At 43.4% G+C, this 21,561-nt stretch overlaps 1 protein-coding gene across 1 annotated transcript in view; it reads left to right on the top strand.

Moving 5' to 3' along the window:
- Positions 1–21,561, top strand: part of LOC117369078 (LITAF domain-containing protein-like) — a 31,923-nt gene continuing 10,362 nt past the window's right edge. Inside the window, exons 1-4 of the mRNA XM_033963030.1 lie at positions 1–114; positions 8,622–8,722; positions 10,583–10,666; positions 17,325–17,475. Coding sequence (XP_033818921.1) covers positions 8,638–8,722; positions 10,583–10,666; positions 17,325–17,475 — 320 coding nt within the window. The 5' untranslated portion in view covers positions 1–114; positions 8,622–8,637. The remainder of the gene's footprint in view (positions 115–8,621; positions 8,723–10,582; positions 10,667–17,324; positions 17,476–21,561) is intronic.

Here is a 21,561-nt window from a genome sequence, read left to right as displayed (position 1 = left end):
GCCTTTTACGACAACCTGAGGACCACAGTCGCTTTTTGTTTCTCAAGCAGCAGGCTTTGTCTTGGGAGCTGAACTGTTTGTGGACTATTCTAAGGAGGGCTTGACTTCTGTCAGGTAGGAAACCGCATTTCGTTTCATTTATTAAAATGAATCCGATACAACTCTTGTTCAATTTGCACCCATGCTTTCTCCAATGACGACTGGTATTTTTCTTCAATATTGGTTTATCCTCTTCCTTTGATTCCCTCCCTACCCTGTTCTACCTGTGCTGATCCAATAGCCCTTGCTAGTCAGTCACAGGGGTGCAGGATGACACCCCCCTCTGTAGACCTGCAAATGAAAACTCTGGGACCCCTTGACCAAGAGGTCTTATTAAAGATGGATGGTCCATCAAATCTCTTAGCTCAGAGGAAGACAAAATAAATAAATTTTAAAAAAGCCTCCCAGACTTGAGCGCCGAAAATGTATATTACAAGTACTTCATGAGGTCCCAAAACTGCAGTTGGTCTTACTAAACTAAACCGTAGGCTTATATACCGCATCTTCTCTATTATATGTGGAACATTGCTGCAGGTCAAACCTCCCATGGATCGCTATAAAAGGCAAGCTCTTCTTGATTATGACGGGGATAGGTATGCAGTTGATAATCCGCAATTGGAAAAACTGCGATCACCTCAACTTTCCGTTTTGGTGGGCCAGTTTATGTTTAGGGTACAAATACAAAAAGATGAATGCGGATATGTTGGGGCATAGCAAATTATTTAATTTGGTTTGGGGCCCGTTGACATCCTTTGTTAATTCAACATAGTTATCTAGGTTTAAAAATCTTTTGTTTATTTTTATACATGTCCAGGACAGGGAGGGTGGGTGGGGGGGATATCTTTTTGGATTATTTCTTAATTAAATTGAAGGAGGGGAGGTATGGGATATTTATCTTATGCATTGTTATTAATGGAATTTAAGTGCTTATATTGTTATTCATGGCTGTATAATTTATGGCACTGTGTTTTAGCTATGAAAATCAATAAAGTTTTTTTTTTTTTTAAAAAAGACTACAAACAACTAGAGCAAGCGTTTTCTCATGCGCAAGCCCTGCAAAATGGAACAGACTTCTGCCTATATAAGGCAGCAAGGGGATTTAAGTATTTTTAAGAGACTGCTGAAACGGCACTTATTTTGTGAAATGAAGTACGGGTGGTGAAAATTGAATAGCGTGGCCTTAAGATGAAATGTTTTGCTGTATGATTTTATATGTATGTTTGTTATGTTTTATTATGGATATGATTTTGTGATCCGCCTTGTTAAAGGCGGACTATAAATGAAGAGAAAAATCCTATAAATATCTTTCTACTGGAGCACTAGCAGGGATTGCAATGTTGTGTATCATGAAAATCTCCTCAACTAATAGAAATGTTTTCAAAATGGCAATGATTTGTCATTACTACTTAATAATAATATTTTATTCTTATATACCGCCAAACCATCAGTTCAAGGCGGTTCACAACAAGAAGATGCTGTACAAACAATAAATCACATACATGAGTATATCAAATATCTCTCAGCGAATACAAATGGCAATTAAGTCACATATTTATCATACAGGTAAGTTTAAAAATTTTTTCTGAATAAATAGTAAGATTGATCTTGGGGAATAAGAGCATTCCAACTTTAATTCATTGCACTAGCCTGGAATGCAAAAGTTTTTCCTAAGAATCTCTTGCTGTGACATGCTTTTACCAATGGGATCATAGTCCAATAGATTTTTTGTGTATTCTTATTTGAATTATAAAATTCAAAGTGGGAAGAAAGGTAGATTTGAGTCAATCCAAATAAAACTTTAAAACAGATACACTTGCTTTATTATTGTCCCTTGATACTCAAATTCTGGAAATCCATTTGAGGTCAAATTATCATGATATTGGAAGTTCCATTAACATTATCATATGACATAGTATTGTTTGGAACAATTTTACTAACCAAGAAACCAATTAGTGCAACTCAGAACAAACTGCTTCTCATCATGACAGGAGTAGCCATGCAACTAATAATGAAAAATTGGAAAAGCTGGGATAACTTAAATTATAGTTTCTGGTGGGAATCCCTATGTCAGATCTACAAGTTTGAAAACATGCTTTCTTTGCAGCTGGGGCACCATAGTAAATTCAAAGAAATTTGAGGCTCGTTAACAAAATATTGTAAGTTATAAATATGAAGTAGTAATTTTATTATAATTATTATTTCCCTTTGAGTCATGAAATATAGTTATACATATCCAGGGAGGGCGGGGAGGGGGGAGGATTAAAACAGCTTTAGATTATTTGTTGGAAAAGAGTGCAGTAGATTATATTACTTGATTGTTTATGTGTATGCACTATGTATTTCATGTTAAAATGAATAAAGAATTAAAAAAAAACCCAAAAAACAGATACAGCCAAATTTAAATAAAACTCTAGCCCAAATGGCAACCAATGGAGCTTTAAATACTAAAGGCTTACATGATCATGTTTTTTAAGACCAAAAATCAAACAGACTGCTGTATTCTCTATTATTCTGAGTCTATTACGAGTTTTATTTAAAATAAGATCCCAGATAAACAATATTACAGTAGTCCAGAATAGACAAAATTGATGACTGAACCAGTAATTGCTGGTGTATACTTGCGACATAATCATTTCTACTGTTACTGCTTCCAAATGAAATTCTCTTGATCAGTGGCATAGCACCCCTCCCCCGCCCTCGTCTCCACCCCCCCTGCTGCGTGCACACCCCTTCACTTTACCTCTAGTTGTTCAGCACTGTGAGCAACAAGGGCTTCAACGTGCTTGTTGCAACCTCATCGGTTCTCCCTCCGACTTCACTTCCTATGCACGGCACCCAGAAGTAATGTTATTGGGAGAGACACGGTCGTGAGTAATATGTTTGAAGTTGTTGCTCACGGAGGTGGACAACTAGAGATGTGAGGGAAGGGGAGGAGAAGTGGCGGGGAGGAGGGGCACCGACATATAATTTTGTTTATGAAGAACTATGCACAAACATTTATTTTCCTCAGAGCATCTATCTTACAAACAGTGGGTAAATAACGTGTTTTTTTAACACTTTCACAAATTCTCCACTCAAGTTGATTTTGAATTTTGATTATCTGTCCAATTTTTTTATGACGTTTAAAATATTAATCCACAGTATTCATCACAAAGAATTACTACACTTTTTGTCTCACCATTTAATTCTTTATTCCATTTCGATCAAATGTCTGAGATCTTCAGCGATTTTGGATTCAGCAGCCCGTTCCTTTCCTGGTTCTAAAGCTTCCTAACCACTCAGCACTATGCAGCATGTAAGGATAGAGAACTTCCTGATAGCTGGCACCCTCCAAGCAGGGTCCCTCCCAAGGATCCCCACTTTCACTATCAGTGTTCAACCACCTAATGCTATTCTTGGGAGCAGACCTAGATCTCGCACAAATAAAACATTTCACCTATGTAGACGACATAATCATATTATCTGTAACAGCCACATTAATCAATACCCTCAAACAATGTATCTGCATCATAGAAAATTGTATCTTGACCCACTGCCTCAGACTATATAAGAACAAAACCAAATTCCTTTGGCTAGGACCCTTGACTGATCCACGCTACACTCCAAGGATCACAGTAGATGACACAGACTTTCCATTAGAGCTACAATCCCAAATCTTAAGGGTAAAACTAGATAACCACCTACCCATGAAAATCGATAATAAAACAATCTTTCCTTGTGATGAGAAAGCTAAGATCCATCAGAAAATACTTCAAAATTGAGGTTTTCTGAATTTTAGTGCAGTCCCTAATCCTATCTCAACTAGACTACTGTAATATAATACTAGTTCTTTACTCTGAAACATTACTATTGTGTTACAACAACATTACAACTACCTCAAAATGCAGCGGTAAGACTCATATATGGACTATGGAAGTTGGAACATCTGCAGCACTACTATATAAACTACATTGGCTGCCAATAACCACAAGGATCAAGTTTAAATTGGGCATCACTGCCTTTAAGATCCTAAGATGGAATGTCCCCAGCTACCTAACCAAGTTGGCCATCCTACTCCAGGGTGCCTCCAACAGATATTCTACTAGCATGCATCAATATAAAGTCCACCAGGAAAATTACTCTATGCATCCAATATCAATTAGCAAAATGCTGGAACCAAGTACCATTTACACTACTGTAGCTTGATATGATTAAATTTTGCTGAATTTAGTAATTATAAAATATTGCAGGAACTAAAGTGCATCTCTGAGAAATGCCAGGCTAACTGCCTTCAGCCTGAAACCAAAAGGTGTTAAGTACCCCTTTCAATGAATACAAAAGACAGCTAGGTTTGGTATCATAGTTAAACAGAACTTTTCTCTGCAAGATATGCACCAGAATAGAAGGTATATCAGTGGCAAACAGAGGCTGGAGTAGAACAAAAGACACAGAGTCTAAGCCATTCAAAACTGAGATAAGACAAAAGACCTGAAACTCCATAGCAATGACTCTTTAAACCTTAAGGGAGAAAGAAAATCCAACATAGTCTGCAGTAAACAACAGCAAGCAGAAAACAACGAACAGACTGCAGATAATGTACAAGATGCAGGCGTGTTTATTAATAAATGCAGTAACATATACAACCTTTGTCGGGTCCCTTGGTTAGCTATAAAGTTGTATGTTACTGCATTTATTAATAAACAACGCCTGCATCTTGTACATTATCTGCAGTCTGTTCGTTGTTTTCTCTTTAAACCTTAACCATCAGGGGTTGAGACACGACAAAGCCACTGGGCATTTTCAAAGACCCTATTAAAATTCAATCAGTCCCTGCCCAGCCAGAAAACAAACCAGGTGACATCATCCAGCTAGAACAGAAACAAGTTAGAATTGAACTCTTGACTTGTGATTGGACATTGCTCCTGAGTTCCTGACCTGGTGACTGGACTGGACTTCAAGTCCCTAGAGTCCATAAAAAAGGGAGATTCATCTAAGTTTCTTTCTTTTTGGATAATTTCTGGACACTACAACACACCTTAAAGGTATCTCTCTCCTTTACATAAACTCTGCCGTGTGCTCCTGATGAACTGTTCTTCCAGCAAGGCCCTGTATCATAGTGAGCTACTTCTATCCAGTTTAAATTAATCATTCTGTTTCTCTAACAATATTTTATCTTGTAGCACATTTCCCTTGTTTAAAGATCCCTAAATTGTAACTGAATTTACTGCATTGCCTACATAATTATGCAATTAAACTTTGCTCTGTAAAAATAAAATTTTAGTTCCTCTCAAACGCTCTAAGTTTCTGTTCTTAAATATTACACAGAGCTAAGTTTTAAACAAGTAGTGTATTCCCCAAATTAACATCTATTTATATTATAGATATTCCTCTCTTCAAGTGTTATACTACAATCTTATGACCACTATCTTATGTTCAGAAAACTTTTAAAAGCATTTCTGTATCAAGACAGGGAACCAATCCTGAAGTAACTGAAACAGTAATTGTAAAAACACATTCCTAAACAGGACAAAACAAAGAACCAACAATGACCTACTTGTACTCGTAACTATACAGTTGAAACTATGACCTAACTGTGAGCTCCTTTCACTAAGCCGTATTACGGCTTTAATGCACAGAATAGTGCGCGCTACATTGCCCCCCGCACTAGACCTTAATACCAGGGTGTCAGGTCAAAAGCGCGCCGGGACAAAGGCGCGCCCAGACAATTGAGCGCAGCGTGGAGGCGCACGCCAATGAAAATTACTGTTTTTACGGCTACGATGGGGGGGGGCGTGGAGGGGAACCCCCCACTTTACTTAATAGAGATCGTGCCGCGTTGTGGGGGCATTGTGGGGGGGGGGGCGGTTGTAACTAGAGAGTTGTGCGGGAACAGAAATCCCACCCGTCCCCACCCATCCCCGCCAAAGTCCCACCCGTCCCCACCCGTCCCCGTGAGGAATCCCACCCGTCCCCGTGAGGAATCCCTCCGTCCCCACCCGTCCCCGCGAGGAATCCCCTCCGTCCCCGCAAGGAATCCCCTCCGTCCCCGCCCGTCCCTATAAACTTCAGAAATAGTTATTTCATTTAATTATGCTACTGAATTAAAGGCTCTGGTAGAAACCCATTTACAAATAAGCAAAAAGACTTTATTAATTTGAAAATATTAATTGGGAAGAATACATACTTTGCAAACGGGTTTCTACCAGAGCCTCTAATATTTATAAATTTTTATCAACACAACTAATATACTACTTTATCCTGAAGCAAAATAAAAAAAAAGAAATATAATTCTTTTCCTACCTTTGTTGCCTGGTTTCTGCTTTCCTCATGTTCTCATTCAATTCCTTCCATCCACTGTCTCTCTTCCTTCTGCATCTTCCATTTGCTCTGTTACTGTGCCTCTACCTTTCTTCCCCCTTCCAAATTGGTCTGGCATCCATCTTCTTCTCTCCGCTCCCCCCATAGTCTGGCATCTGTCTTCTTCCCTGCCAGCATCTTCTCCCTACTCTCTCTTCCCCATTTCCTTTCAGCGTCCTCCTCTCCCCATCTTCCCCATGTCCTGTCAGCGTCCTTCTCCCCCCTCTGTCTTCCACATGTGCTTTCAGTGTCCTTCTCCCCCCTCTGCTTCCCCATGTCCTTTCAGCGTCCTTCTCCCTCTCTGTCTTCCCCATGGCCTTTCAGCGTCCTTCTCCACCCCCACCCCCTGTCCTCCCCATGTCCTTTCAGCGTCTTTCTCCACCCCTTTGTCTTCCCCATGTGCTTTCAGCATCCTTCTCCCCCCCCTCTGTCTTCCACAAGTGCTTTCAGAGTCCTTCCCCCCCAGCCCTTCCCATGGCCTTTCAGCGTCCTTCTCCACCCCTTTGTATTCCCCATGTGCTTTCAGCGTCCTTCTCCCTCCTCTGTCTTCAAGTGCTTTCAGAGTCCTTCCCCCCCCTCCCGTCTTCCCCATGGCCTTTCAACGTCCTTCTCCCCCCTCCTTCTCTACCGCCCCGGGTGCAGCACAGCCGGCCAGGTCCCCTTACTTTTGTGGCACTTCCCCGACCGACCGACAACAGCCCCGGTCCGACAAACCTCCCTGCCCTTAACCGCGAATCTAAATTACCTTATTACAGCTGCTGTAAGAAGATAATTTAGATTCGCGGCTACAGGGCAGGGAGGATTGTCAGACTGGGGCTGTTGTCAGTCGGTTGGGGAAGTGCCACAAAAGTAAGGGGACCTGGCCGGCTGTGCTGCAACCGGGGTGGGGTGTGGTGGGGTGGGGCGGGGCGGGGCGGACCACCCCCTCCCTTGGTAGCCACTCGAACCGCGAGGCTACTCTCCTCCTTACCTGCACTGCCTGCAGCACAGAGCCAAACGGAAGTCTTCCCGACGTCAGCGCTGACGTCGGAGGGAGGGAGGGCTTTGTTTAAGCCCTCCCTCCCCTCCGACGTCAGCACTGACGTCGGGAAGACTTCCGTTCGGCTCTGTGCTGCAAGCAGAAAAGGTAGGGAGAAGAAGAGCCGCGCGACTGAATACATCCAGCCCCGCAGGAACCCCGCGACCCTCGGAGGCGTCCCCACGGGATCCCCACGACCCTAGGGGGTGTCCCCATGGGATCCCCGTGACCCGAAGGGGGAACCCGCGGGATGCCCGCGGGTCCCGCGGGATTCCCGTCGTCCCCGTTCCCGTGCAGCTCTCTAGTTGTAACCCCCCACATTTTACTAAAAACTTTACTTTTTCCCTGTTTTTAGGGAAAAAGTTAAGTTTACAGTAAAATGTGGAGGGTTACAACCCCCCAAACCCCTCACAACACCGGCGCGATCTCTAATAAGTAAACTGGGGGACTCCCCAACAAATCCCCCCGTCGGAGACCCTAAAAACTGTAATTTTCTTCGGCGCACGCCTCCGTCTTGCGCTCAGTTGTCGGCGCGCGCCTTTGTCTTTTGCGGGGTTGTCTATGAACCTAATACCAGCATTGAGCTGGTGTTAGTTCTTGAAGCGCACGGTAATTTCCTGCGTGTGCTAAAAACGCTAGCATACCTTAGTAAAAGGAGCCCTGTATCAATAGTTATACTGATCTACCTATACTAGCAACTCTATTGAATGTCCGTTTCAGTCTGTCCATTGTAACTTCCTGGGTAACTGACCCAAGTTCTTATAATGTAATTCAACTTTGAACTGAATAGGTAAAGATGGAATAGAAAACCTGATTGACATAACATATGCAGAGTCCTGTGGGACCAGTGGCAGAATGATTCTTTCCAATTTATGAACGCACTTCATCTCTTTCCATTCCTTTATTATTTTTAACATGGTTGTTATCATAAACCACCTAGATGAACTATCTATAGCAGGGATCTCAAAGTCCCTCCTTGAGGGCCGCAATCCAGTCGGGTTTTCAGGATTTCCCCAATGAATATGCATTGAAAGCACTGCATGCACATAGATCTCAGGCATATTCATTGGGGAAATCTTGAAACCCGACTGGATTGCGGCCCTCAAGGAGGGACTTTGAGACCCCTGATCTATAGGGTGGTATGTTAAACAAAGAAAAACTTGAAACTTAAAGTGAAACTTGACAACGGGAGCCTAAATCATTGCAGTAAAAATGGTCTCTCTTTTAGGTGAATATATGACATCATGAATGAGGAAACCGGGTGCACCATGCCAGTGCCAGGCTCAGATGGCAATGTCCAACCATTACTGACAAAAACACAGCCTTCAGGTATAGTATTTTGAACTCAGGCTCCTAAATTTAAAAGCTCTATTCTAAATGGCATTAAGCCATAATATGCAAGAAAATAACACAAAACACATTAATGTGTTTTGCGGAAATTTTCCCTGTTCTGTGTGCTAACCATGCATATTTTTTTTATTATTTTTTAAAAGAATGTGTGGGAGGGGACTTGCCATGGGTAAGTAATGGGCCTGAAAGCATTACCCAGCTACCATGTTCGCATTACCTCGTACTACTGGATAATGCAGATTTAACATGGGAGCACTTAGGCCCTGATTCTTTAAATGGCACCGAAAACTTAGGTGCCGAGTAGTGTGGTTAGGCATACTTTATAGAATCATGCTTAGTGGTGTCTAGCGTGGGCTTAGATGTAGATGGGCATTCTAACCTTAGGCGCATCCTATTTATGCCAGGGTTTTGTTGACCTATATGAGTGCACCTAAGTCCAAAATAGGCACCTACGTGAAAAACATGCCCATGATTAGGATTACCAGATTTCCCTGGACATATCCTCCTTTTGAGGACATGTCCAGGGGTCCGGATGGCTTTTCAAAACCCAGCACTTTGTCCACATTTTGAAAAGCTTCTAAGACATCACCGTTGGTAGGAGAGCATCTGCGCATACATGGATGCCCTCCTGCCCGAGAGCAGGAAGCAGGGGGGGGCTGGAATGGGGCTAGGGCGAGACTGGGGCAAAACAGGGCAGGGATGGGTGGAGCTGGGCAGGCCTGGAGGCGGGTCTAGGGGGTCCGGATTTTCCAAACAGAATATCTGGTAACCCTACCCATAATCCACCACCTAACCATGCCTGCTTTCTTGGACTAAGTTTCCAAGTTTATGTAAGGTTTGATGGATCGCTTAATCGAACTTCGAAGCGATGCACAGAACTAAAATCCAAACAACTTTCGGGGGGGACAAAACATACTACATATAACCTCAAACGAGACATGCATTTTGAGGAAAGAGGGAAAGAAATACAATATTTTAAAGAAAATGAGACAAAAAGGGAATGGACAAAAGGGAGGGTGACAATAAAAGAAATAAAGTCACACAGCAGACCCTAAGGAATGAATCAAGACAAGAGTACTAGCAGTTGAAGGCATCTTTAAAAAGAAAGCATTTCAACTTACTCTTGAATCGGTCTAACATGCGTTCTTCCCTTAGGTGAATGGGGAGAGAATTCCACAGTTGTGGAGCCGTTACAAAGATGTATTGTTGGCACATATTGATAACCTTAAGAATGGGAACGGAAAGTAAATGCTGATCATTAGACCTAAGAATTTTTGTAGGGGCTGATCTAGATGTTTAACTTTAGGCATCATAGAATCAGGGCTTATAGTGCTTCTTAAATATGAGGTGGCAAGTTCTCACTTGCAGGGGTATAGTAAGGGGGGATGGGGCAGACCAACCCAAGCGCTGTCTTAGGGGGGGGAGTGCAGGCACTTTTCCTCTATTCTGCTTCTTCCCTTCCCACCCCCGTACTTCTAGCTCTTCACTGGCATGAGCAGCGACTCCAACCTGCTGCTTGTGCCGGCCTCAGCTCTCCCTCCGATATCACTTCCTGGTCATGGGTCCAGGAAGTGATGTCTGAGGGAGAGCTGAGGCCGGCGTAAGCAGCAAGTTGGAGATACTGCTCACGTTGGGGAAGTTAAAGAGGAAAGGATACCTCGGGGAAGGATATAAATCCTCAGTTTATATTTGCGTCAACTTTTTTCCCCCTTTTTTGGAGGGGAGAAGAAAAAGTTACCTCGGTTTATAGTCAGATAGATTTATATTCAAGTATATACGGAACTCATTGCGAAAAAGAACTGTATTTTCATGTATTTTAAGAAGATTCTCTTGTTCCAGTGACGATGTCAGCTGTTTACCCACCTCCACCACCTTATCAGCTAGAACAAACTGTTCTTCCTTCAGTACATACCCAACCAGCCGGTGAGTTTCAGCACATTTACTCTTAGTGAATACCATCAAATCCAAATCAAAAAACTAATTCAAGGACATTACAATTAAATAAAGAAATCTTATCAGTCTACAAATTATACAAGTAATCATCAATTTAATCAACATAATAATTTTAAATAAACCTAAGGCCTAACCACTATTTCAATAATAATAACACAAGCGATACTTGGAGTCATTTTGTTTTAAAAGATTGTTGAAGTGCATAGAGTTTCATCAACATACCCCATGGATTCTGAAGTCTGAACATGTCCAGTATTTTCCTCAGTTTCTGTCAGTGGTCTCAAACTCGCGGCCCAAAAGGTACTATTTTGAGGCCCTCGGTATGTTTATCATAATCACAAAAGTAAAATAAAACAGTTTTTTGATCATATGTCTCTTTAGTTATAAATTACAATATTATTATTAAGACTTAGCCAAAAGGAAAGATTTATAAACTATAAAGAGATTTTTACCTCATGCAAAATTGTCATTTCTTTAATAAGACAATGACTATTTTTTTCTGAGGCCCTCCAAATATCTACAAATCCAAAATGTGGCCCTGCAAAGGGTTTGAGTTTGAGATCACTGGTTTCTGTGTATGCCCCAGCACAAGCTGGTTCCCCAAAACCCTGGCATGTGATCCAACATTGAGAAAGTCTTGTACCATTCTGGTTTATATTTATATCCCGCTTTATACAAACCGGGTTCCAAAAACACATAGATAGTAAGAAACACACAGAGGGAAAAGCAGCGAAGATGAAGAAAACCCACAAAAAAGTTTTCATAACATGGTTTACGGTAATTTTAGGATATTGTGCTTAAGTATATGACATTTTTTAGCTCTTTATGTTTGTTTTATAAGATTATTTAATGTTTGAGATTATACATTGCTTAAATTGTCAAAGGGCAATGGATGGGCGATCTAGAAAAACTATAAATAAATAGCCTAATTTAAAACCACCTTGCAGCGAACCTTTGTGATGCCACTCAGGCCTGGTAGAGATCACCCACCAACTCTTAACTAATGGAGTGGTGCCAGAAAGAAAGTGCAGCAAATTCAACCAGTCACAGAGATACCAAGTTACCCAGTTCTAGGCTAGAGATTTTTGGCCGGACCTTGTTTTAAAATGACATCCCAAAGCAATGTTGAAGTAGTAATACCTGATCCTGCTACTAAAATCCATGCTAAAAGTCCCATAATGCACCAGGATGGAGTGGTAAGAAATCCAGCACTGTTCCATAATGCCTGGAACAGGGTGACTTAGAATCTCTGTAACCATGGTGGCAGTCAGTCTGTGAATGTGCTAGGAATGCTAAAAACACCTGGGTAACTTAGAAGTTACACGTGTAAAATCAGGGTTGAAAATTGACCTCCCTCCACTCTGCATCAAATTTTAGTAATGCAGAAAAAGTGCAGGTCTTGGGGAGGGTGGAGTCGGTAGACATACCTGTATTTAAGCAAAGCCTATAGGTACATAGCCAGGCCCTGCATTATGAAAGGAAAAGTTTATAAGAGCTTTCCCTTTGGAAATGAGCATGCAGAGCCCAAACAGGGTTTCAAAACTAGGTACAGGATTACCACCACATGTTGCATCACAAGAAGTTGGTTACATTCTTCCATTATCCAGTTTACTTTTGGCTCCTTGTTTTCTTTTCTGTACACCCATACCAAAGTCATTGACTAGGAGGGCTACCATGTGATTCCAGAAAAAGGAGGACACATTGAGACAACTGCATTTCACTTCCATTGAAAACAATGGAAGTAAGGAGGGAAGATAGACATCTGGGTTTTACTTCCATTGAAAGCAATGGAAGTAAAACTTGGATGTCTCAAGCTGTCCTCCTTTTTCTGGAGCCATATGGTACATAAGAACATAAGAATTGACGCTGCTGGGTCAGACCAGTGATCCATCGTGCCCAGCAGTCCGCTCTTGCGGCGGCCCCTAGGTCAAAGACCTAGAGACCAGCCCTACCAGCGAAAGTTCCGGTTCAGCAAGAACTTGTCTAACTTTGTCTTGAATCCATGAAGGATGTTTTCCCCTATAACAGCCTCTGGAAGAGCATTCCAGTTTTCCACCACTCTAGGTGAAGAAGAACTTCCTTATGTTTGTACGGAATCTATCCCCTTTTAACTTTAGAGAGTGCCCTCTCATTCTCTCTACCTAGGAGAGGGTGAACAACCTGTCTCTATCTACTAAGTCTATTCCCTTCATTATCTTAAATGTTTCGATCATGTACCCACCCTCTCAGTCTCCTCTTTTCAAGGGAGAAGTAGCCTTTTTTCTCTAACCTCTTGCAGTACGGCAACTTCTCCAGCCCTTAACCATTTTAGTTGCTCTTCTCTGGACCTTTTCATGTAGTACCATGTCTTTCTTCATGTACGGCGACCAGTGCTGCACGCAGTATTCCAGGGGGGAGCGTACCATGGCCCAGTACAGTGGCATGATAGCCTTCTCCGATCTGTTCGTGAACCCCTTCTTAATCATTTCTAGCATTCTGTTCACCCTTTTCGCCACCACTGCCATGCATTGCGCGGACAGCTTCATCGACTTGTCGACCAGTACTCCAAGTACCGCACCAGACATCCTGTATTCGTGTATAAGATTTTTGTTATCAACATGCATCACCTTACACTTATCCACATTAAACCTCATTTGCCATGTCGCGGCCCCTTTCCCGAGCATGTTTATGTCCCATTGCAGGTCTTCGCAATCTTTCTGCATCTTTACTACTCTGAAAAGCTTTGTATCGTCTGCAAATTTAATCACCTCGCTTGTCATACCAATTTCCAGGTCATTTATAAATATGTTGAAGAGCACGGGTCCAAGCACCGAACCCTACGGCACTCTACTCGTGACGCTTTTTCAATCTGAGTATTGTCCATATACCCCCACTCTCTGTTTCCTATCCGCCAAGCAGTTTTTTATCCACATGAGTATTTCACCCTCGATTCCATGGCTCACAATTTTTTGAAGTAGTCGTTCATGCGGGACCTTGTCGAACGCCTTCTGAAAATCCAGATATACAATGTCAACTGGCTCGCCCTTGTCTATCTGCCTGTTTACTCCCTCAAAGAAGTGCAGCAAGTTCATCAAGCAACATCTTCCCTTGCTGAAGCCGTGCTGGCTGGTCCTCATCAGATTGTGTCCATCAAGGTGAGCAATGATTCAGTCCTTTATCAGCACCTCTACCATCTTTCCCGGTACTGAGGTCAGACTCACTGGTCTGTAGTTTTCTGGATCTCCCCTCAAACCTTTCTTGAAGATCGGCGTAAGATTCACCACTTTCCAGTCTTCCGGAATTCTTCCCGATTTGATCGACAGATTGGCTATTAGTTGAAGCACTTCAGCTATAACCCCTTTCAGTTCCTTGATTACCATCCGGTCCTGGGGATTTATCATTTTTAAGCATATCAATCTGCCTACATACCTCTTCTAGACAGACCGTCAACAATGTCAGTTTCCCGTCTTCATTTCCTGTGTATAGCCTGTCAGCTTCCGGTATGTTGTGTATATCCTCTTCGGTAAATACAGATGCAAAAAATGTGTTCAATATGTCGGTGATGGCTTTGTCCTCCTTTAGCACTCCCTTTATTACATGGTCATCCAACGGCCCCACTGCTTCCTTTGCGGGTCGTTTCCCCTTAATATAGCGAAAGAACGGCTTGAAGTTTTTTGCCTCTTTGGCTATTTTTTCTTCATAGTCTCTTTTGGCCTTCTTAGCGCCTTATAGCACCTGCTTTGATGCTGTTTGTGCTTTCCAGTTTTCATCTGTTTTTGACCTTTTCCATTTCTTGAACAAAGTCTTCTTGTCTCTGATCGCTTCCTTCACCGTTACAGTGAGCCACGCCGGTTCCTTATTCTTTTTCCTCATGGACCCCTTGCTTATACGTGGTATATATAGATTTTGCACCTCGGTGACTGTGTCCTTAAAAAGGGACCATGATTGCTCTAGTGTTTAAACAGTGCTTATCCTCTTCTTAATCTTCTTTCCCACCATGAGTCTCATCCTTTCGTAATTCCCTTTGCGGAAGTTCAGTGCCGTGGCCATCGTTCTGGATCAATGTTTTGCCCCCGTGTCCAGGTCAAAGTGGATCATATTGTGATCACTGGTTCCCAGCATGCCCTCTACTTCTACACCTCGTAGTCCATTTAGAATTAAGTCCAAAATTGCATTTCCTCTTGTATTTTCTATGACAAGTTGTTCCAGGAAGCAATCACCTACAGCATCCAGGAACTTGGTCTCCCTACCACAGAAGGAGGTGCCTAGGTTCTAGTCTATCCCCGGATAATTGAAGTCACCCATGATAACTGTGTTGCTTCCCTTATAGTCGTGTTTAATCTCATCCGTCATCTCTCCATCAATTTCTTTGACCTTCCCTGGGGGTCAGTAGTAGATACCAATCTTTGTTTCTATTCCATTTGTTCCCGGAATTTTGACCCATAGAGACTCTAACTTATTCTTTGTTTCCGGTGTGTTCTCTCCGGTAGACTCAATTCCCTCTTTGATGTATAGGGCAATACCCCATCTTTTTGACCCACTCTGTCTCTGCAGTATAGCTTGTATCCTGGTAGCACAGCGTCCCAGACGTTTTCCTCATTCCACCATGTTTCCCTGATGCCGATGATGTCAAGGTTATCTTTTTGTGCCACAGCTTCTAATTCACCTATCTTATTCCTTAGGCTCTTTGCGTTCGTGTACATACACTAGAGTTTGCGGCCTGTTACTTTCTTGCATTTCCTTCTCTCTTATGTCCCTTTTGATCTGTCAGGATTTCTGTCTTGCCTATGATCCGGTGAATCTTCCCTGCTATCTTCCTGCACAGTATTCTCTGGGTATACCGATTCCCGAACCATCGATTCTCTGTCGACTGTTGGAGAAGTGGGCAGATAAATGGCAGATGAATTTTAATGTGGAAAAATGCAAAGTGATGCATTTAGGCAGAAAAAATAAAGATCACAAGTATAGTATGTCAGGGAAAGACCGAACAGGAAAAGGACCTGGGTGTACTGATAGATATGACCCTGAAACCATTGGCGCAATGTGCGGCGGCGGCGAAGAAAGCAAATAGAATGCTAGGCATGATAAAGAAGGGAATTACGAGTAGATCAGAGAAAGTTATGATACCTCTCTACAGAGCCATGGTCAGACCGCACCTGGAATACTGCATCCAGCATTGGTCTCCATACCTAAAGAAGGATATAAAACTGCTAGAGAGGGTGCAGAGACGAGCAATGAAGCTAGTGAAAGGTATGGAGAACCTGGATTACGAGGAACGACTTAGGAGACTGGGGTTGTTCTCCCTTGAGAAAAGGAGACTGCGAGGGGATCTGATCGAGACTTTCAAAATACTGAAAGGATTCGACAAAATGGAGCAGGGAAAGCAGTTATTTACAATGTCCAAAGTGACACGGACAAGAGGACATAGACTGAAGCTGAGGGGGGACAGGTCCAGGATGAATATCAGGAAGTTCTGTTTCACGCGGCAAGTGGTGGACACCTGGAATGCTCTCTCAGAGGAAGTAATTGCAGAATCCACCGATCTAGGATTTAAGGGTAAACTAGATGCACATCTCCTTAAGAGTGGCATAGGGTGATACGGGTAAGGGTAAATTAGATGCACATCTCCCTTGAAAAGCATACAGTGATATGGGGACTAAAACTACACCTGGTGTGGCCTCCGCGTGTGCGGATCACCGGACTTGATGGACTCAGGGTCTGATCCAGAGATGGCAATTCTTATGTTCTTTCCCCTTCTTCCTATTTTAAAAACTTCTCAATTTCTCTCTATCATTGACTGAGTAAAGGCCTATTTGACCCTAATTTTGACACCTTCCATCCTGACATAGTGCTGCCTGATTTACCGATTAAAATGGATTCATTTTCTAAAAAAAAAAAAAAAAATCTGGCTCACCAACTCAAAAGGGTCCAGAGAAGAGCGACTAAAATGGGAAGCAGGAGTTTCTGACCATTGTAAATGCATTTGCTATAATTGATAGTTAATTTATATATATTTTTCCAATACTGATAATAACAAGGGAATCAGTGTGTTGAATGGAATCTGCCTTTTGTGTGAGATAATAATAATAATAATAACAGCTTATATACCGCAATACCGTGAAGTTCTATGCGGTTTACAAAGATTAAGCAAAGGTACAAATTGATTGACTTTAAGAGGGGAGGAAGAAAGAGGGTTAATAGGACAGGAAATCAATTTTTGAGGAGAGAGTGATCAATAGAACAAGTTAATCGCTATAGAGGGGAGAGAGAAGAGAGGATCAGTTGTCTAGATACTTTAGGAACAGGTGTGTTTTCAGACGTTTCCTAAATTCCTCATAAATAGTGGGCGAAAGCTGAGAAGGTGGCCTTGCATTCTTCCTTTCCTTACTATAAACTAAAGAAAAAAACAATAGCAGAGGTTTGCTTCTAAATCTAGTTACATATATAGTAGTTAATATATAACACATTTTAGTCAATATATTAACACCTTAATTGCATAATAAACGTTTGTATCCAAAAATGGAGCTGTAGAGTTGTCAACCAAAAGATCCGTATTGCCGATGCCTTTTACTAGTTTAGACTAAATCCACAAGATACATTTGCAGTTTAAATAAATGTTTTTCTTCTCTTCCTTTACGGTTGCATGCAGCAAATGTGACCACTGTTATTATAGGAACCAACCTCACCGATACACCTGGAGTGACAGTGTGTGCTTCCTGCCACCAGAATATCACCACAAAGGTCAACCATGTTACAGGCATGCTCTCCTGGATTATATTCATAGTCTTGTGTCTGCTGGGGTAAGCATTTGTTGTTTTCATGAAAGATTTAAAAACATATGCTCATGTGCTCTTTAAACTTCAGTTAAAACAACAAGAACAAAACTAGCATAAAAACTCCTTTAAGACTTGTAAGCTTAAGTTACACTCGATAAATCAAATCATTGTGAAAGCTTACAGAATAATTGAAAGCATGATCACAGCAACAAACTCATGTGTGGGGGTAATATTATGAAGGTTTTTCCAGCAGGAAAAGCCTTTATAATATTGTGAGCTATATATGCATTAGAGAATGACACAGTGACACAGAATTCATCACCGTTTCCATCACTGCGGAAAACAATCCCAAGTCATTCTTTATTGTCTATCTCAACCTCAGTCTTTCTACACCAGCATTCCTCAATGCAAGGCTTGAGGGTCAGTGGTTGTGCCCATTCATACTCTAATTATTATGTGAGCCAAGTATAGGATAATGAAGCCGTTGTGACATCACTGATGAGATTGTCTCATAGGCATTGGTGATATGAGGCTTTATGACATCACAATCTCGGGTCTGGAAGGTTGCTACTCTTTGGGGTTCTGGCAGGTATTTGTGACCTCAATTAGCCACTGTTGGAAACTGGGCTTGATGGACCTTCAGTCTGTCCCAGTATGGCAATGCTTAAGGTCTTATGCTCTAACCATCCAGTGCCATTCTTTAGTGTCTCAACCTCAGTCCTTCTACACCAGCATTGTTTAATGCAAGGCTTGAGGGATCAGTGTCTGTGCCCATTCTTACTCTGATTCTTCCCTCTCACCTTAAAGAATGACATGGGGATGGGAATAGTGACTAATTCTGTCACCATGACATATATATGCATGTCAAAAGTAAGTAAACCAAAAGATTGCACTTATCTTTACATAAACCACACATAGACGATACTGAGGGTATAATTTTGGCATAGCGGAATGGAAGTGCCAGTGCACATATATCCTTTATAATGCATGCACAGATTTTTTTTCACCTGCAGAGTAGTGCTGCCCAATTCAGGAAAAAATATTTTGATTCGATTCAGCCTATTGAATCGATTTTTTGATTCGATATTCCTGCCCAAATAGGTATTTTTTCAAACATCATGTTGGGTTTATTTTATAGCCTCTTCACCCCCTTTGCACCTCTCCTACCCACACTGGCGCTGTGGTGTAAATAAAATAAACAAAAAAAACTTTTCCTCTTTGTTAAATCCTAGCTCACGTTCGTAGTCTAACACCACCTCTGGCAGGATACACATTTCAAATCTGACATATTGTAATCACAAAATAGAAAATAAAATTATTTTTCTACCTTTTGTTGTCTGGTCATTATTCAGATCTTGTTGGTCCCAGGCTCTGGTTGTCTTCTGATAACTCACTTGCCAGGATCTCCTTCTTTCTTCGTGCTAACCATCCATCTTCTATCTCTGTCCTCCCCTTCTGTTTCCCTTTCCTCTCCCGGAGGTCTGGCATCTTTCCTTTTTTTTGTCTCCATCCCTAGATCTACCTTTTCTCAACTACCCTTTCATCCAGCATATCTCCCTCCTTCCCCACCACCCCAGGTTCCACCAGCTCTCCCTTTCTCTTCCCAACTACCCTCCTATCCAATATCTCTACCCCCCTGTGTAATTCTCTCCCTTTCTGTTCCTTCCCTCCCTAAATCCCATTATCTACCATCTCTCTCCCTCTTCTGTTTTTAGATCCATTATTTCTTCTATGCCTCCCCCATTTCCCCTCTTCCTCCCCTCTCCCCCAAGTTCATCTCTCCCCCCTCCATTTTCTCCCCATCTCTCCTTCTCCAGTCCAACTCCAAATTAGAGAGTTGTGCGGGGACAGAAATCCCACCCATCCCCGTGAGATATCCCACCCGCTCCACCCGTCCCCGTGAGGAATCCCTCCATCCCCACCCATCCCCGCAAGGAATCCCCTCCATCCCCACCCGTCCCTGCGAGGAATCCCCTCTGTCCCAGCCCGTCCCTATAAACTTCAGAAATAGTTATTTCATTTAATTATGCTACTGAATTAAAGGCTCTGGTATAAACCCATTTACAAATAAGCAAAAAGACTTTATTAATTTGGAAATATTAATTGGGAAGAATACATACTTTGTAAACGGCTTTCTACCAGAGCCTCTAATGTTTATAAATTTTTATCAACACAACTAATATAATACTTTATCCTGAAGCAAAAAAAAAAAAAAAGAAATAGAATTCTTTTCCTAACTTTGTTGCCTGGTTTCTGCTTTCCTCATGTTCTCATTCAATTCCTTCCATCCACTGTCTCTCTTCCCTCTGCGTCTTCCATTTGCTCTGTTACTGTGCCTCTTCCTTTCTCCCCCCTTCCAAATTGGTCTGGCACCCATATTCTTCCCTCCGCTCCCACCATAGGCTGGCATCGCTGTCTTCTTCCCTGCCAGCGTCTTCTCCCCACTCTCTCTTCCCCATTTCCTTTCAGCGTCCTTCTCCCCCCCTCTGTCTTCCACATGTGCTTTCAGCGTCCTTCTCCCCCCTCTGTCTTCCACATGTGCTTTCAGTGTCCTTTCCCCCCCCTGTCTTCCACATGTGCTTTCAGTGTCCTTCTCCCCCTCTGTCTTCCCCATGGCCTTTCAGCGTCCTTCACCCCCTCTGTCTTCCCCATGGCCTTTCAGCGTCCTTCTCCACCCCCCCCATCTTCCCCATGTCCTTTTAGCGTCCTTCTCCACCCCTTTGTCTTCCCTAGTGCTTTCAGCGTCCTTCTCCCCCCTCAGTTTTACCCATTTCCCTTAAGCGTCTTTTCTTCTCCACTCCACCTTTCCTCCCTTTCTCTCTCCCTGCCCCTTACCTTCGTGGTGCTTCCCCGACCGACTGACAACAGAACAGGCCCGGTCCGACAAACCTCCCTGCCCTTAACCGCAAATCTAAATTACCTTCTTACAGCTGCTGTAAGAAGGTAATTTAGATTTGCGGCTACAGGGCAGGGAGGTTTGTTGGACCGGGGCTGTTGTTGGTCGGTCAGTTGGGGAAGCGCCACAAAAGTAAGGGGACCTGGCCGGCTGTGCTGCACCTGGGGCGGACCGCCCCCCTCCCTTGGTACGCCACTCGAGCCGCGAGGCTACTCTCCTTCTCCTTACCTGCCCTGCCTGCAGCACAGAGAGCCGAACGGAAGTCTTCCCGACGTCAACGCTGACGTCGGAGGGAGGGAGGGCTTTGTTTAAGCCCTCCCTCCCCTCTGACGTCAGCGCTGACGTCGGGAAGACTTCCGTTCGGCTCTGTGCTGCAAGCAGAGCAGGTAGGGAGAAGAGGAGCCGCGCGACTGAGTACATCCAGCCCCACAGGAACCCCGCGACCCTAGGGGGCGTCCCCACGGGATTCCCGTGACCCTAGGGGGCATCCCCACAGGATCCCCGTGACCCGACGGGGGAACCCGTGGGATTCCCGTCGTCCCCGTTCCCATGCAGCTCTCTACTCTAAATCCATCGCCCCTCTCCCCCCAGCTCTGACTCCCAAAACAGAAGCCCAGTATTTGGCTGGCAGAGGGCAACACTCGTGTATTGTGGCACCTACCAAGAGCTCTGGGTGCTTCACACAGCGGTCATACACTTTTCCTGTGAGCTGCAAAAGATGTGGGCCTTGCAAAAGCCACGTGAGAAGCGTCTCCGCACTTAAGCACTTTCTAATGCGCTCACACCGCTCCACGGGAGCCCCCGTGCGGCACCACGTCACCCGGTGCTCACAGATGCGTGGGGCTCTGTCCGTCATGTGGCCAAAAGGCCAGCCGCTGGCAGGACCCAGAAGAGCAGATGCGCGCCATTGAGCAGCAGCAGCAGCAAGAATGATGCATGCGGGTGGTGGATCGGGGGGCGTTTGCCGGGCTCCAGAGGGAAGCATGAGCATGCATGCGGGAAGATGAGGCGCAGGCATCTGATTCTAGCCAACCAATTAAAAATCACCTTGTTGCAGCCGTTCTGCTCCCAGAGGTCCACTCGGCTTTCCCTCTGCCACTGGAGTCCTTGCTTCTGGTGTAACTTCCGGTTTCGCAAATCCGGAAGTTACATTAGATGGAAGGATTCCGGTGGCAGAGGGAAAGCTCAAACGGGTCTCTAGCAAGGGGGCAGAC

The sequence above is a fragment of the Geotrypetes seraphini genome, chromosome 11 (genome assembly GCF_902459505.1).
Source record: "Geotrypetes seraphini chromosome 11, aGeoSer1.1, whole genome shotgun sequence".
NCBI classification, from domain to species: domain Eukaryota; kingdom Metazoa; phylum Chordata; class Amphibia; order Gymnophiona; family Dermophiidae; genus Geotrypetes; species Geotrypetes seraphini.
This window is presented reverse-complemented; position numbering and strand designations above follow the sequence as displayed.